The sequence below is a fragment of the Vipera berus genome, assembly GCF_964194415.1.
Source record: "Vipera berus genome assembly, chromosome: 1".
Lineage (NCBI taxonomy): Eukaryota > Metazoa > Chordata > Lepidosauria > Squamata > Viperidae > Vipera > Vipera berus.
In genome coordinates this window covers 140,310,545-140,324,957 of record NC_138202.1, presented here as the reverse complement: position 1 = coordinate 140,324,957, position 14,413 = coordinate 140,310,545, and the positions used below count along the sequence as shown (strand labels likewise).

The window sequence follows — 14,413 nt, the reverse complement described above, 5'->3', positions numbered from 1 at the left end:
AGTCAAGGACCTCCTGGACCTCGTAATGCTCGCCGTGGGTGGGCCCAGGCCCTCCCTCCCCTGCTGCTGTTGACGCTGTGGTGGCCGGTTTTAACAGACTACTGTGGAACACTGGGTGGAGTTTGCCTAGGATCTTTGGCAATTGTAGTCGTACCGTGACGGGGTTAATTACCTGTACCACCCGGAATGGCCCGATGTATTTGGGCCCTAGCTTCTTACAGGGGATATGGGTACGTAGGTACTTGGTGGACAGGTAGACCAGATCCCCCGTTTTTGGGATTGCGAACGTTTTTCGTTTTTTATCGGCCTGCTCCTTATACGTTACTGCAGCCCGTTCCAGTGCCTTTTTCGCTGCACCCCAGGCCTCCTCGATCTGCCTCATCCACTCCTGAGGCTGACATCGGGCCCCGTTCCCCGGGCTGCACTCAGGGATGGGAACAAAATCGTTGCCCGTCACCACCTTGAAGGGGGAAAACCCCGTACTACAATGAACAGCATTATTATACGCCACTTCCGCAAACGCCAGAAGGTCCACCCAGTTGGTTTGCTGGTACGACATGTAGCAACGTAGATAACGCTCAACAGCAGCATTGGCCCGTTCTGCTGCGCCGTTGGTGCTTGGGTGGTATGCCGTGCTGAGCCCCTGTGTTGATCCGATGAACCGAACAAATTCCTTCCAGAAGCGCGCTGTGAACTGCACACCCCAGTCCGAAATGATACGGCGCGGCACCCCATGCAAACGGTAGATGTGGGTTACGAAGAGCCAAGCTAATCGACGTGCTGAGGGCAATCCCTTACAAGGAATAAAATGGGCCTGCTGTTCTGAACCAGCCCTCTTCTCGCACCCCTAATCAAAAGAAGAGTCTGGAAAGCGTCCAAGGCTAAAAGGCTTCTGCCAAGATTTAATTACGCAGTTAACAAAAACACAAGAGCTTGTCTTCTCAAGCGGAAAAGGTTGCTTTCAGCAACCAGCCCCTCCCCAAACACTTCTTTTATAGAGAGCTCAGGGCGTGGTCTCCCTGTGCCTCCTCCCGAGGAGTCCCATAGTCTTTCTTTGTTTGTCCCTGCTCGTCTGCCTCCTGCGTCGGGCGTCCTTGAACAGGGCCAGCTGTGGGTCATCATCCTCCGCACTCTCGGGCTCACACAGCTGAGAAGAGGTCCCCGGCTGAGGGCTCTGCAAAGCCTCCAAATCATCATCATCAGCCGGTTCGTTTCCCTCCTCCCCCACATCTGAGTCCTCCGATACATCGGAGCCGGCTGTCGGACCCACAGGCTGGCCCTGAGTCACAACACTATCCCGCACCGCAGGGCCCTTCCCCCGGGTCTGCCGATCCGGATGCGGTCGGGATGGGAACTGTTCGTGAAAAGCAGTCACCAACGCAGGGGCATGAACGGCGGTCGCGTCTTCCCATGTGAAGTCCTCCGGCCCGTACCCTTTCCACTCGATCAGGTACTGGAAGCGACCTTTCAGCCAGCGGGAATCCCTGATGCTGGCGACCTCGTACTCGGGGGTGCTGTCTCCATCACGAGTTCCTGATGGTGGAGGTTCCGCCTGGCGAAGTGGACAGGCCGGTCGTTCGGGGACCAGCAAGGACCGATGGAAGACGGGGTGCACGCGCAGGGAACGTGGCAGAGTTAAACGATAGGCGACCGGGTTGATGACGGCCTCGACTGGGAACGGTCCAAGGTAACGGTGGTCCAGCTTCCTCGCCGGCCGAGTGGATGGCAGGTTCCTGGTGGACAGCCAGACCCGATCCCCCACCGATAGTGGAGGCGTATCCCTTCTCGACCGATCGGCGAACCTCTTGTAGTCGGCCTTGGCCTTCTCCAGCTGCCGTCGCACCAACCGATGGATTGCCTGTAACTCCGCCATGAATTCGTTCGCTGCCGGCTCCGGTGAGTCCACGGGAGAAAGGGGGAAAAACCGGGGGTGATAACCCACGTTGGCCAAGAACGGTGTCATCTGCGTGGAGGTGTGCTGCGAGTTGTTAAAGGCAAACTCGGCTATGGCCAAGTAGTCCACCCAATTGTCCTGCTGCAGGTTAACGTAGCAGCGCAGATACTGCTCTAAAATGCCGATGACCTTCTCGGTACCCCCGTCGGTCTGAGGATGATGCGCGGACGAGAGGCAAACCTTAATGTCCAACGCCCGCATCAACTCCTGCCAGAAGCGGGCTGTAAACTGGGCCCCCCTATCGGAGACGACTCTATCGGGAAGGCCGTGCAGCCGGAACACCTGTTGGATGAACATGCGACTAGTGGCGCGAGCTGACGGTAAGCCGCGACAGGGGATGAAGTGCGCCATCTTGGTCAACATGTCCACCACCACAAACACTGTCGTGAAGCCGGAGGATGGGGGTAGATCCGTCAGAAAGTCCATGGACACAGCCCCCCAGGGTCTCTTGGGCGTTGGCAAAGGCTGCAGTAAACCAGGCGGGGCCCCTGTCGCTGACTTGGCCTGCCTGCATGGGACGCAGGAGGTGACATAAGACTGGACATCGTGTCGGACTCGGGGCCACCAGAAGGTACGGGAGACCAGGTTCAGAGTCTTGAACAGGCCAAAATGCCCCGCAGCCGGGTTATCATGACACTGGCTGAGGACGAGTCCCCTGAGTGGCCCTCCTGGAACATAGAGCCGGTCACGATAATACAGGAGTCCATCCGTGACCGACCAAGGCGAATCTGGCCCCACCTCTTCCTTCCGCTGAGCCACCCACGCCTCCTGCTGCTGCGCCTCCCGGATCCGAGCCCGTATATCCACCGGCTCCCGCACCGCAGCAAAAGACTCGACGGGGATCACGGTCCTGGGCGGAAGCTTGTCTTCCACTCGGGTGTACTCGGGCTTCCTGGACAGAGCATCCGCTCTCTGGTTGTGCCCGCTTGGTATGTACCGCACCCGGAAGTCAAACCTCGCAAAGAAGAGGGACCACCGGATCTGGCGTTGGTTCAAATTCCGAGCGGTCTGCAGGCTTTCCAGATTCTTGTGGTCCGTCCGGACCTCGATCTGATGCCGCGCCCCCTCCAGATGATGCCTCCAAGCCTCGAACGCTGCCTTGATGGCCAGCAGCTCCTTCTCCCAGATGGTATAGTTGCGCTCCGAGGGGTTCAATTTCCGAGAGTGATACGCGCAAGGGAAAAGGGTACCGCTGGGCGTCGCTGCCTGGAGTAACACGGCCCCAATGGCAATGTCGGAGGCGTCCGCCTCCACGACAAACGGCCGTTGCGGGTCAGGATGCTTCAAGATGGGCTCCTTCATGAAGGCGTCCTTCAAAGCTTGGAACGCCTGTTGTTCGGGGGCGTTCCACTGGAACCGAGTCTTCTTCTGCAGGAGCCGGGTGAGGGGGGCTGTCAAGGCAGCAAAGCCAGGGATGAATGTCCGATAGTAGTTGGCAAATCCAAGAAGTCGCTGAACATCCTTCACGCGACGCGGGGGTTGCCAACTCTGCAACGACTCAACTTTACTTGGATCCATGGCGATGCCCTCAGGAGAAATGCGGTGGCCCAAGAAATCAATGGTCACCTGGTAGAACTGGCACTTCTCCAACTTGGCAAACAGCCGATGTTTCCGGAGGCGCTGCAGGACCTGACGGAGATGCTGATGATGCACTTCACGCGACGGGGAGTAAATCAGGATGTCGTCCAGGTAAATCACAACAAACTGGTCCAACAGATCCCGAAAGATGTCGTTCATAAAATGCTGAAACACAGCGGGGGCATTGGTCAGGCCAAACGGCATCACCGTGTACTCGAAATGTCCATAGCGAGTACCAAACGCCGTCTTCCACTCATCACCCGGCCGAACCCTGACGAGGTTGTAAGCTCCACGCAGGTCCAGTTTCGTGAAGATCTTAGCCTCCCGGAGTCGGTCCAAGAGCTCGGGGATGAGGGGCAGCGGGTAGCGGTTACGCACCGTGGTGGCATTGAGTTTCCGGTAGTCACAGCAAAGCCGTAACTCGCCCGACTTCTTTTTGACGAAGAGCACGGGCGCAGACACTGGCGAGGACGAGGGCCGGATGAATCCACGAGCCAAGTTCTTTGTCAGGAAGTCCCGCAATGCAGCCAACTCGGGCTCCGACATGGAGTACAAACGCCCCACTGGGAGAGGCGCATCAGGGACTAGGTCAATGGAGCAGTCGTAGGGCCTGTGCGGGGGTAATTGGTCCGCCTCTGACTCGCTGAACACGTCAGCAAAGTCGGACAGTACGGGAGGCAAGGAAACCCCTGGGGAACCCTCCACCTGGCCGGCACAGATATGGCGGGTGTGGTCCACGCACTGCAAACTTGGGAAGGTGACCAAGTTCTGAGACCAATAGATCTGTGGATCATGCGCCCGGAGCCACGCCAGTCCCAAGACCACGGGGAAGTGCAGATCCGAAGTGACGTAAAACTGAATGGCCTCCACATGGGTACTGATGGCCATACACACGGGTTGCGTGGCGGCCGTGATAGGCCCGGACAGGAGCACTCGACCATCGATGGTCTCCACAAGCATGGGCGGATCCACCGGACACTGGGGAACAGCCCATTTGGCCACGAAGGCCGAGTCCATAAAGTTAGTGGTAGCCCCAGAGTCAATTAAGGCATGGACCGGAATCCCCTCTGGCTTGCCAGGAAGGATCAGTCGTGCCTCCAAAATCAAATGCCGTGGAGGTTCACAGGCACCGTCGGAACGGCGTCGCTTGGCGTGATCGTTGTGGGTCGCCTGATCTTTCACACCGTCTAGATCGGGCTCGGGCCGTTTCCCGATAGCAAAGCAGGGGACTTTCTCGGGGCAGGCTTGGTCACTGACGCCCGCTGACGCTTCTTCGGGCAAGAAGCAGCCAAATGTCCAGGGTCCCCACAGTAAAAACACAACCCCTCCGATCGTCGTCTGTCCATTTCCGTCACCGATAGACGGGACCTGGCGGCACCCAGCTCCATTGGCTCCTCCCTCTGGACTGGGGGCTCACGCACAACAGGGGCGGCAGGGGTCTGTGGGGTGGCACGGCGACTCTTACGCTGCTGCAGCCGGGCATCGATCCGCAGACAAAGATGGATCAGCCCATTCAGGTCTGAGGGAATGTCCACGCGGGCCAGCTCATCCAACATCTCCTCTGACAAGCCATCCTGAAAGGCATCCACGAGCGCAGCCTCATTCCAGGCGGAATCCTGGCTAAGCAGCCGGAAATCGCTGATATAGGCCTGTAGGGGGCGCTGACCCTGCCTCAAAGCTTTCAGACGTCGGGTGGCGGTCTGCGCCTTAATCGGGTCCTCGTACATGAGGCGCATATGGTCACAAAACCCCCCCAAAGTTATCCAACAAAGGGCTAGGCTGTGCCAACAGAGGCGTGCCCCAACGAGCTGCATCTCCCGACAGAAGGCTCAACACGAATCCCACCTTATCTCGGTCAGTGGGGAAATCAGCTGCTCTCACGCTGATATAAAGCTGGCATTGTCCCAGGAAGGCAGGAAACAGTTCTGGTTTACCAGCAAATTTATCCGGCATAGCTATCTGACATTTCCTCCTGGGTGGGGGGGCAGCATGTACCTGAGCCTGCAGTTGTGCCACCTGAGTGGCCAGCAAGGTGAGTTGCTGGTTGAGCTGGGCATTCTCGGCAAGAAGCTGCTCCATCGTAGTATTAAGGGGTGGGTGGCTGAAAGCAAACTGTTCTGAACCAGCCCTCTTCTCGCACCCCTAATCAAAAGAAGAGTCTGGAAAGCGTCCAAGGCTAAAAGGCTTCTGCCAAGATTTAATTACGCAGTTAACAAAAACACAAGAGCTTGTCTTCTCAAGCGGAAAAGGTTGCTTTCAGCAACCAGCCCCTCCCCAAACACTTCTTTTATAGAGAGCTCAGGGCGTGGTCTCCCTGTGCCTCCTCCCGAGGAGTCCCATAGTCTTTCTTTGTTTGTCCCTGCTCGTCTGCCTCCTGCGTCGGGCGTCCTTGAACAGGGCCAGCTGTGGGTCATCATCCTCCGCACTCTCGGGCTCACACAGCTGAGAAGAGGTCCCCGGCTGAGGGCTCTGCAAAGCCTCCAAATCATCATCATCAGCCGGTTCGTTTCCCTCCTCCCCCACATCTGAGTCCTCCGATACATCGGAGCCGGCTGTCGGACCCACAGGCTGGCCCTGAGTCACAACACCTGCTTAGAAAACAGGTCCACCACTGTCCAAATGACATTATGGCCTTTGCTTTCGGGTAACTCGACAATGAAGTCCATGGCGATGTCCTGCCACGGACGGTTAGGGTCGGCCACTGTCTGTAGAAGGCCTAAAGGTTTTCCTACCATGGGTTTAGTAGTGGCGCAAATGTGGCATCGCCGTACGTAATCCTCCACCGTCTTCGCCATGTGAGGCCACCAAAACTGTCGACGTGCCAAATGCAGGGTTTTCAAAAACCCATAGTGCCCGGCTTGCTTGGTGTCATGACACCGATATAGCACTCGTTCTCGTAAAATGGCAGGTATGTAAATCCGGGTCCCGTGCCAGGCCAAACCATCACGCATGATCACGAGCTCCGGGTGAGTCTGCAGCCAGTCGTCCCCCTGACGGGCTTTCCGAAGGGCCTCACAGAGCTCATCCTGCGCTGCAAGGGCAACATCCCCTTCCCGAGCTGGACCCTCGGTGGGCACAAGCGCCTGTACTACGTCCTCCCTTTTACCTTCAAACTGCGGCATACGTGACAGTGCGTCTGCCACGAAGTTTTTTCCCCCCGGAACATACTTTAACGTAAAGCGGAATCGCCGAAAGTACAGCGCCCACCGTACATGCTTGGGCGAGAGCCGACGGGGTGTCTGCAAAGCCATCAGGTTTTTGTGATCTGTCCACACCTCAAATGGGTGGACAGCCCTCTCCAAGTGATGTCGCCAAAGTTCCAGTGCCCAGTGCACTGCGAAAGCCTCCTTCTCCCATATCGCCCAGGCGCGCTCTGCGGGAGACAGTTTTTTCGACGCATAGGCACATGGTTGAAGCGCCCCTTCCTTGATTCGTTGCAGAAGGACAGCTCCGAGAGCAACGTCGCTCGCATCTGCCTGGACCACATAGGGCAGGGCAGGGTTTGGGTGTCGTAAGACTGGTTCTTTAGCGAAAAGAGCCTTGAGTGTATCAAAGGCCCGTTGGCACTCTGCAGTACACCCCACCCGTAGTCCGGGACGCGGTTGTACTGTCAGCTGTCGTGTATGGAGGAGGTCCATGAGTGGCAGGGCTATGGCCGCAAAACATGGTATGAATTGGCGGTAGAAGTTCACAAAGCCTAAAAAACTTTGCAACTGACGCCGCGTCTGCGGGGCCTGCCATTGCTGGATGGCCTCTACCTTTTTTGGGTCCATTTCCACCCCCCCTGCGGAGATCCTGTATCCTAAATAATCGAGCTGTGTTCTATGGAACTCACATTTAGACAGCTTGACAAAGAGTCGTGCGTCCCGTAACTTAGTCAACACCCGCCTGACCAAGGCGATGCGCTCTTCCAACGTCTCTGTGTAGACCAGGATGTCGTCCAGATAGACCAGGACCCCGCGGTATAAGAATTCATGCAGGACCTGGTTAATCAATTGCATGAAGACAGCAGGGGCTCCCTGTAACCCGAACGGCATCACCCGAAACTGGAAACTCCCCAGGGGACAGTTGTATGCCGTCTTCCACTCGTCCCCGGTCTTAATTCTGATTCGATAGTAGGCCTCTCTGAAGTCCAGTTTGGTAAAGATCCGGCCTTTAGCTAGGTGGGCCAGCAGGTCTTTCATTAACGGGAGCGGGTAAAGGTGCTCAACGCACACTGCGTTCACACCGCGATAGTCCACGCACAGCCTAAGCCCACCGTCCTTCTTCTTGCGGAACAGCACGGGCGCCGCCATCCTGGAACGTGCTGGCTGAATGAACCCCCGTTCTAGGTTTTTGTCGATGTACCGCCGGAGTTCCTGCATTTCCTTTGGTGACATAGCGTACATCCGGGGTTTTGGCAGCTTGGCACCGGGTTCCAGCTCGATGGCACAATCCGTGGAACGATGGGGTGGCAGCGTGTTGCATTCTCGCTCGTTGAACACGTCCAACAAGTCGGAGTATTCTCGGGGTACCTGAGCCTCCTGCGCTAACCCACCTGTGCAGACCCTCTCTCGTTCCCCCGTGTGTGATGGTCCTAAAAACGTGTGCTCTCGTGGAGGCTGTGGGCCCAACCCCAACCGGAGATGGCGGCAACCCCCCTCCCTCCAGATCGTAGGGCCCCACCGGTCCAACCATGTGAGCCCTAGAATGACCGCCTCGGTCATGGATGGTACCACTATAAACTGCAAAGTTTCCCAGTGATCACCCATCTCCAACCGGACCGGCTCGGTGACATGAGTAATGGGTGCCCCCCCAAGAGAGACCCGTCCACCTGTTGAAAGCGCAGGGGGTTGGCCAGCCGCCTTACCGTAACCCCTAGTCCAGCCACCACTGCTTGACTCATAAGGCACCGGGTGCTACCTGAATCAACGAGGGCCTTGTACGCTCTCTTCTGACCCGTACGGGGACTGACTAGCACTACAGGGAACACAAAGGGACAAACCGGAGCACTCACCATGGGGTCCTCGTCTAGGTCCTGTTCCTCCGGACTCTCATACTGTGCGGGCTGTGTTTCCGCTGGCATTTCCACCGAACAGGAGCGGTTGGCCTGGAGACATCCCCGCCCAGCTGGTGAGCAGCTCGTGTCCGCTCCGTGGTCCTTCGGGTTCCAGTCCCTCGTGCTGAGGAGACAGAGGGGGCTGCCCGGGCAGGAGGCAGTGGGCACTCGGCTGCCCGGTGTCCCGGTTGGTCACACCTGAAACACCTCAGGACAGCCCGTGCTGGCTGGGAGGGAAGCCACGTAGATGCTCCCACAGGCCGCTCGTCCACTTTTGTCTTCTCGGTCGGCCGTCGGCTTCCAGAGGGAGGCTCGAACCGACTCCGTATGTCCTGCAGGCCCACATCCAGCTCCACGGCCACCCGGTACCACTCCTGCAGCCGTGCCGGGATGCCGCACACCACACAAGCCCGGCGGAGAGCCCCATCCAGGCCAGCCTTGAAATGGTGGATGAGGAGACGCTCCGGCCACGAGCGCAATTTCCCCGCCACCTTACGGAACGCCCTCACGAACTCCACCGCAGGCCTAACTCGCTGTCGTAGGGAAAGGATGTCGGCTTCAGCCCGCTGCACCTGGGAGATGTCCTCGAAACGGGCCCGTAATGATTCCAAGAACAACCCAACATCCCCCAGCTCCTGAGCGTGGTCACTGTATAAATCGGCCGCCCAAGCCGCTGCCTCTCCTTGCAGGCAGGATGTTACTGCCACCACCATAGCCCGCTGGGACACGTAAGCCTGGGCGTACTGGTCCATGTGACCTATCACCTGGCCCAGGAACATCGCCAGGCGGTCGGGATGTCCATCGTAGGAGACCGACAAAGGTGGTGGCCCCCATACCACTCCAGGTGCCCAAGAACCCACCTGCGGCCCCAACATGGGAGAGGCTCCAATTAGCCGTGTTGTCGGTTGGCCAGGTCTGTCCTCTATCCCAGACCACATCCCCGCAGCACCTCGGCCGAGGCCTGCAGAGCCCTCACGGGGCACGCCAGGTCCAGGTTGATTCTGGAATGGTGGTGCATCAGAAGGCGAACGGGTCGGCCCGGCCCGTCCTGCTGGAGCCCCAGCAGGGGACCATTGGTGGCCTGGATCCTGGCCACCAGCCTCCCCAAACCTGGTCCGCAGTATGTCCATAGTCCGATTGCCTGGGGTGGTGGAATAACTCCACTCCTCCCCATCGTCCTCCATAAGGCACCGCTCCCTCCAAACCGACGAAGGTCCCCTCGGCCGGGGTTCGTGGGCCTCCTCAAAACCTTTATGGCCCAGGGCAGGGCCCAGCCACCATTCTCTGCCGTGGCCTGGGCTTCCTGCCTCCCTCGGCTCCACTGCGCCGTCCTCCAGCAACGACAGCCGCTGTCTGGGCCGAACCGCCTCTCCCACATCCACCGTCCTGGAGGAGGCTACTCCAGCCCCGGCCCCCGTCTCAGGCCCGACCTCCTTATCAGGACCAACCGCTGGGGCAGCCCCCTGCAATCCCTCCGCCATGACAACTCACCCACTTGTCTCTCGGAAGGCAAGATGTAAGGGTGCAACGCTGGCTTTCTCTCAAGTCTCGTCCGGAGAGCAGGAAAAACAAACAACCGAGACGAATGCTGAGTTCTTCAGGAACAGTTTATTGCAAACGCGAACAAACACCAAAAGGAATGAAGCCAGCGTTGGCTGCTACCGGCACCCAACGCTGTTAAATACATATTGCATGTACACGCCCACGGCCCACCTAACCGTGCCCACATCCGCCCCTCCCTTACTTAATGCCCGTTCCTCCCAAGCCCCTCCCTTTGTAATGCGTCCCAACACCCGGCACCCTCCACCCCCCAGGTGAGCACCCTCGCGTCTACTCGCCCCGTCGTCCCCAGACGCCACCCCCACACCCGTCCCCAGAATCGCCACCGCTTTCCCCGATACTTTCAGCGTTGCCCCTCCCTGCTGCTTGCCCCCCCTTCGCAAAGCCAGCAAGCCCCTGGCCGGGCTCCGCTCCCCTGACCTAGCTCCTCCACGCTTCTGTTCTAGCAGCTTTCGAGGCCCAGACGGCCGCGTCAGCCCCGCCGTTGGCCCAGGAGTCGAGCGCACAGCGGCGTCGGGCCCGGTCTGCTGTTCCAAGCCCGCTGGCGGCCCAGGAGTCGAGCGCTCAGCTGTGGCAGGCCCGGTCTGCTGTTTCAGGTCTGCCGGCGGCCCAGGCGTCGGGTGCTCAGTTGCGGTGGGCCCAAGGCCCTGCGAGGCCACCGTAGCCAGCAGGGCGTGATCGGGCTGCAGAGCACACGCGCGCACCTCCGGAGCTTCAGCCGAGACGCTGGAACAGCTGCTAGCACGCCGCCGTCGCCACCGCAGCCGTTGGAGAGCGGATGCAGCCCGGGCAGGGCGGTGGTCGTCGGAGCAGGTGGTAGGCGTCGGGCCAGGCGCTGGGAAGTGTCGAGCCCGCGGTGCCGGTGGGCGTCGGGCCCGCGGGGCGCGACACTCTACACTAGCATTCCTATTTGTGAAAAGGGCCATGGGTGCTAGCACGAGTGGGGGGGAAATGCACACCCATACGTGCGTGCACTGGTCAACCATTTCTGCAGCCCACTGGCCAAGAGCCCACAGCCCAGTCCTAGGCCATGGAGCATAGGTTGGGGACCCCTGCTCTAGAGGATCTGAAATCACTGACTAGTTTGAAATGAGGCAACTCAGATATTGGTTATTACTTCCTGTCAAAATATTTTTTATGAAAATATTGAAAGCCGTGCAATGCTTTTTTTCAGGGTCAGTTAAAGACCGTGACTTTTTGTTTTTATTTATCTTTTTTTACAGCTTCTCCTCTTAGATCTGCCCTCTCAAGGACATCATGTTCACGTAGATGTGTCCCTCAAATACAGGGAAAGACTCTCCTATTTGTTTTCAGATTATGGAATTGCCTCCATCTATAATTATGTGGACATTGTTTTAATGTAATGCTTTAAGTGTTCTATATTTATTGTTCAAACAATGTATTTATATAGTATAATGCTTCACTTTAGTTAGTTCGTTAGTTGATTTACATTCCTTCAGAGACTTTTGCAGAAAGGTTATTTTAAAAAGAAGATGTTAGTAACTAGACATATAACTTTAATTAACCTTTCGGATTTTTATATAAATGTGAAAATATATTCCAGATCTATTCATGCAAGAACTTTGGGGAACAGCTTGTCGCTGTATAGCTCTACTCATGACTTGGGAATGATGTTTTTTTGCTAATTACCATTCCAGAACACAAATAGATTTCTGAACTGTATATGTGCCCTATAAACATGTTTGTTTCTTATCACTGGACTGAAGGAGAACTCAGGGGGTCAAGCTAACCCAAATAACTCTTCCCAGGGAAAACAAATTACTAGCTCAGCTATATGGTGTCAGTTTTCCCAAACTAAACCAACAGCTCAGCTATAAAACATTTAGAAGGCCAAATGATAAGGATGAGAAAAGATACTAGGAGGCAAACATAGACTTTAAACAGGGACAGTTTGATAAACCCTATAATGGTAACTACATAGAATGAAACTATGGTCAGAGAATAGTGTTTCTTTGTTCTTTCAAAACCCTAATTGTTTTGGTAGTCCTGTCCCATTACTTCATAATTACACCCTAATTGCCTCACTGATCTCACTAATATAATGTGCTGTGTGTGTGTAAAGTCATTGTTGACACCTAGTGACTACAGACTGCCTGGACTGTAGTTTACTTGCCAAGATTTCAGAAGAGGTTTGCTGTTGCCTCTTTCTTAGAGCACAGAAAGAGTGACTGGCCCAAGCTAGTTTTATGCCTAAGGCAAAAGCTGAACTCATGGTGTCCCACTTTCTAACCGCTACATCAAACAGGCTCTTTATAATGATAACCCAGTCAAAATCTTCCTGTAATCAATCATACATGTACTTTATTCTGCAGAAATTTAAAAGGGACTACTCCAGCACTGTCCATAAGCCAATTTACTGTATGCTTCAGTTTGTCCTGGTCTCCAGTTCAAGCACACCTTTGAAAAATTATTCTACAGGATTTAAAATTATATTTGTATTTTCTCCTCTTGTAAAAAAATTTAATGTCAGATTTAATGGATGTCCAGAAAGTAGGTCTTTTGTTCCATATGAATGTGAAGTACTATGGAATATCCAAATGTAACACAGTCTGTTGAATTGCATTATAATTTTTTTTTATTTTAATTTTAATCCCATTTATATCCCGCCCTTCTCCGAAGACTCAGGGCAGCTTACAATTTAAAGCACAAATCAATGTGCTTAGCAATAGCCTTCATTCTATGTATATGCCTGCTTATTAGGGCTTTCGGCCCCATCTCAGGTGGCATTATTACAAAGTCAGCTTAATTGCCCCCAACAATCTGGGTCCTCATTTTACCTACCTCGGAAGGATGGAAGGCTGAGTCAACCTTGAGCCTGGTGGGATGCGAACCTGCACTAATTGCAGGCAGCTGGTGTTACTTAAGGAGGCATTAGCCCACTGCTCCACCAAGGCTCCATCATGTTCCATTATATTTAGTTTATTTAGATTACATCATGTTAAAATCCATTATTTACTATAATTTCTACTACGTGTTCAATGTTAAACAAATTTTCTTACAGCTTTACCTCTAATTACAATCTACCCTAAAATACATATGGATCATTTGAAGTATTTCTACATCTAAATCTGCAATGATTAATTCACACCTTATTGCTCTGTTTCCTGTAGTATCACAATGGTGAATGGATAGCCAGAGAACACGAAATCACAAAAGCAACATTTTTGAATCTGACAGTGGCTGAATGCTTAATCCCTCTTCAGAACTACATAGGAACAGAACATCTTCATTTCAAGATTGATACTGAACCATATGCAAGATGGCAAGTGAAAGTAGGAATTGCTTGTGGTACTAGTAAATAGTTTTTTAATTTTTTTTTAACCATCTATGTATCTACGTAGGTGTCATGCCATCCACCCTGCATTGAACTAGTTTGCTAATGAGAATGTCATGGGGTATGTTTTCCAACTATTTTACTGACTCAACGCATATCATGTCTAAATACTACCACAATCTATTAAAAAGGTTATTTAAAAAAAACAGTTTAGCGAAACTGATTATTGACAAATCCTTGCTAATTTCTGGTAATCGTGGCATTGTTTCAAGGTTCAGCTAGCTCAGGGTAGGCAACCTGGGCTCTTTTATGACTCATGGACTTCAACTCCCAGAATTCCTGAGTCAGCTGACTCAGGAATTCTGGGAGTTGAAGTCCATGAGTCATAAAAGAGCCCAGGTTGCCTACCCCTCAGCTAGATCATGTCTTCATGAACTGTTCTCGCATTTCACACATTTTAATATTGGACTAATTTATGGTGTTTGCCTTCCTTCATCTAGTTTTTCAGCAGTTCTCTCATATTTTTTCAAAGATAATATGCAAACCTACACTAGACCTTCAGGAATTTCCTTCTCTACATTTGGATGCAATTCGCCTGGACATAAAAATTTGATCTTATTTAAAATATAAATCCCATAACCATGTGTCTATCGATCTCAAATTCACTTCTTTTCACAAATGTCTGGCAAACAACAACCATCTCACTGGAAATTATTTAGACAGGAAAAAAATTGAGCAGCTTTTTATGTTTACTTATTCCGACAAGTTCACTAAGCAATTAGCATGTTAGGTAATCCCTTCCCCCCCTTTTGTGCCTCTGTGTTTTTCTCAGATATTGTAATTTTAATTGACCTTTAGCTTTAGCTTTCCTCATGCCCTCTCTACAGTTCTAGGCTGCCTGTCTGTTTTTTCCCTTGATTAGCTTTCCCTGTTTTCACCTTCTTCGTCCTGTATCATTTTAAAAGCTCCAGTCAGTTTTGTATACTGC

General features: G+C 53.9%; 1 protein-coding gene across 1 annotated transcript in view; it reads left to right on the top strand.

The window, feature by feature from the left end:
* Positions 1–14,413, top strand: part of VWDE (von Willebrand factor D and EGF domains) — a gene marked incomplete at its 5' end in the record, with an annotated part of 228,776 nt that overhangs the window by 75,955 nt on the left and 138,408 nt on the right. Inside the window, one exon of the mRNA XM_081339263.1 lies at positions 13,262–13,423. Within this exon, the coding sequence (XP_081195389.1) occupies positions 13,262–13,423 (162 nt within the window). The remainder of the gene's footprint in view (positions 1–13,261; positions 13,424–14,413) is intronic.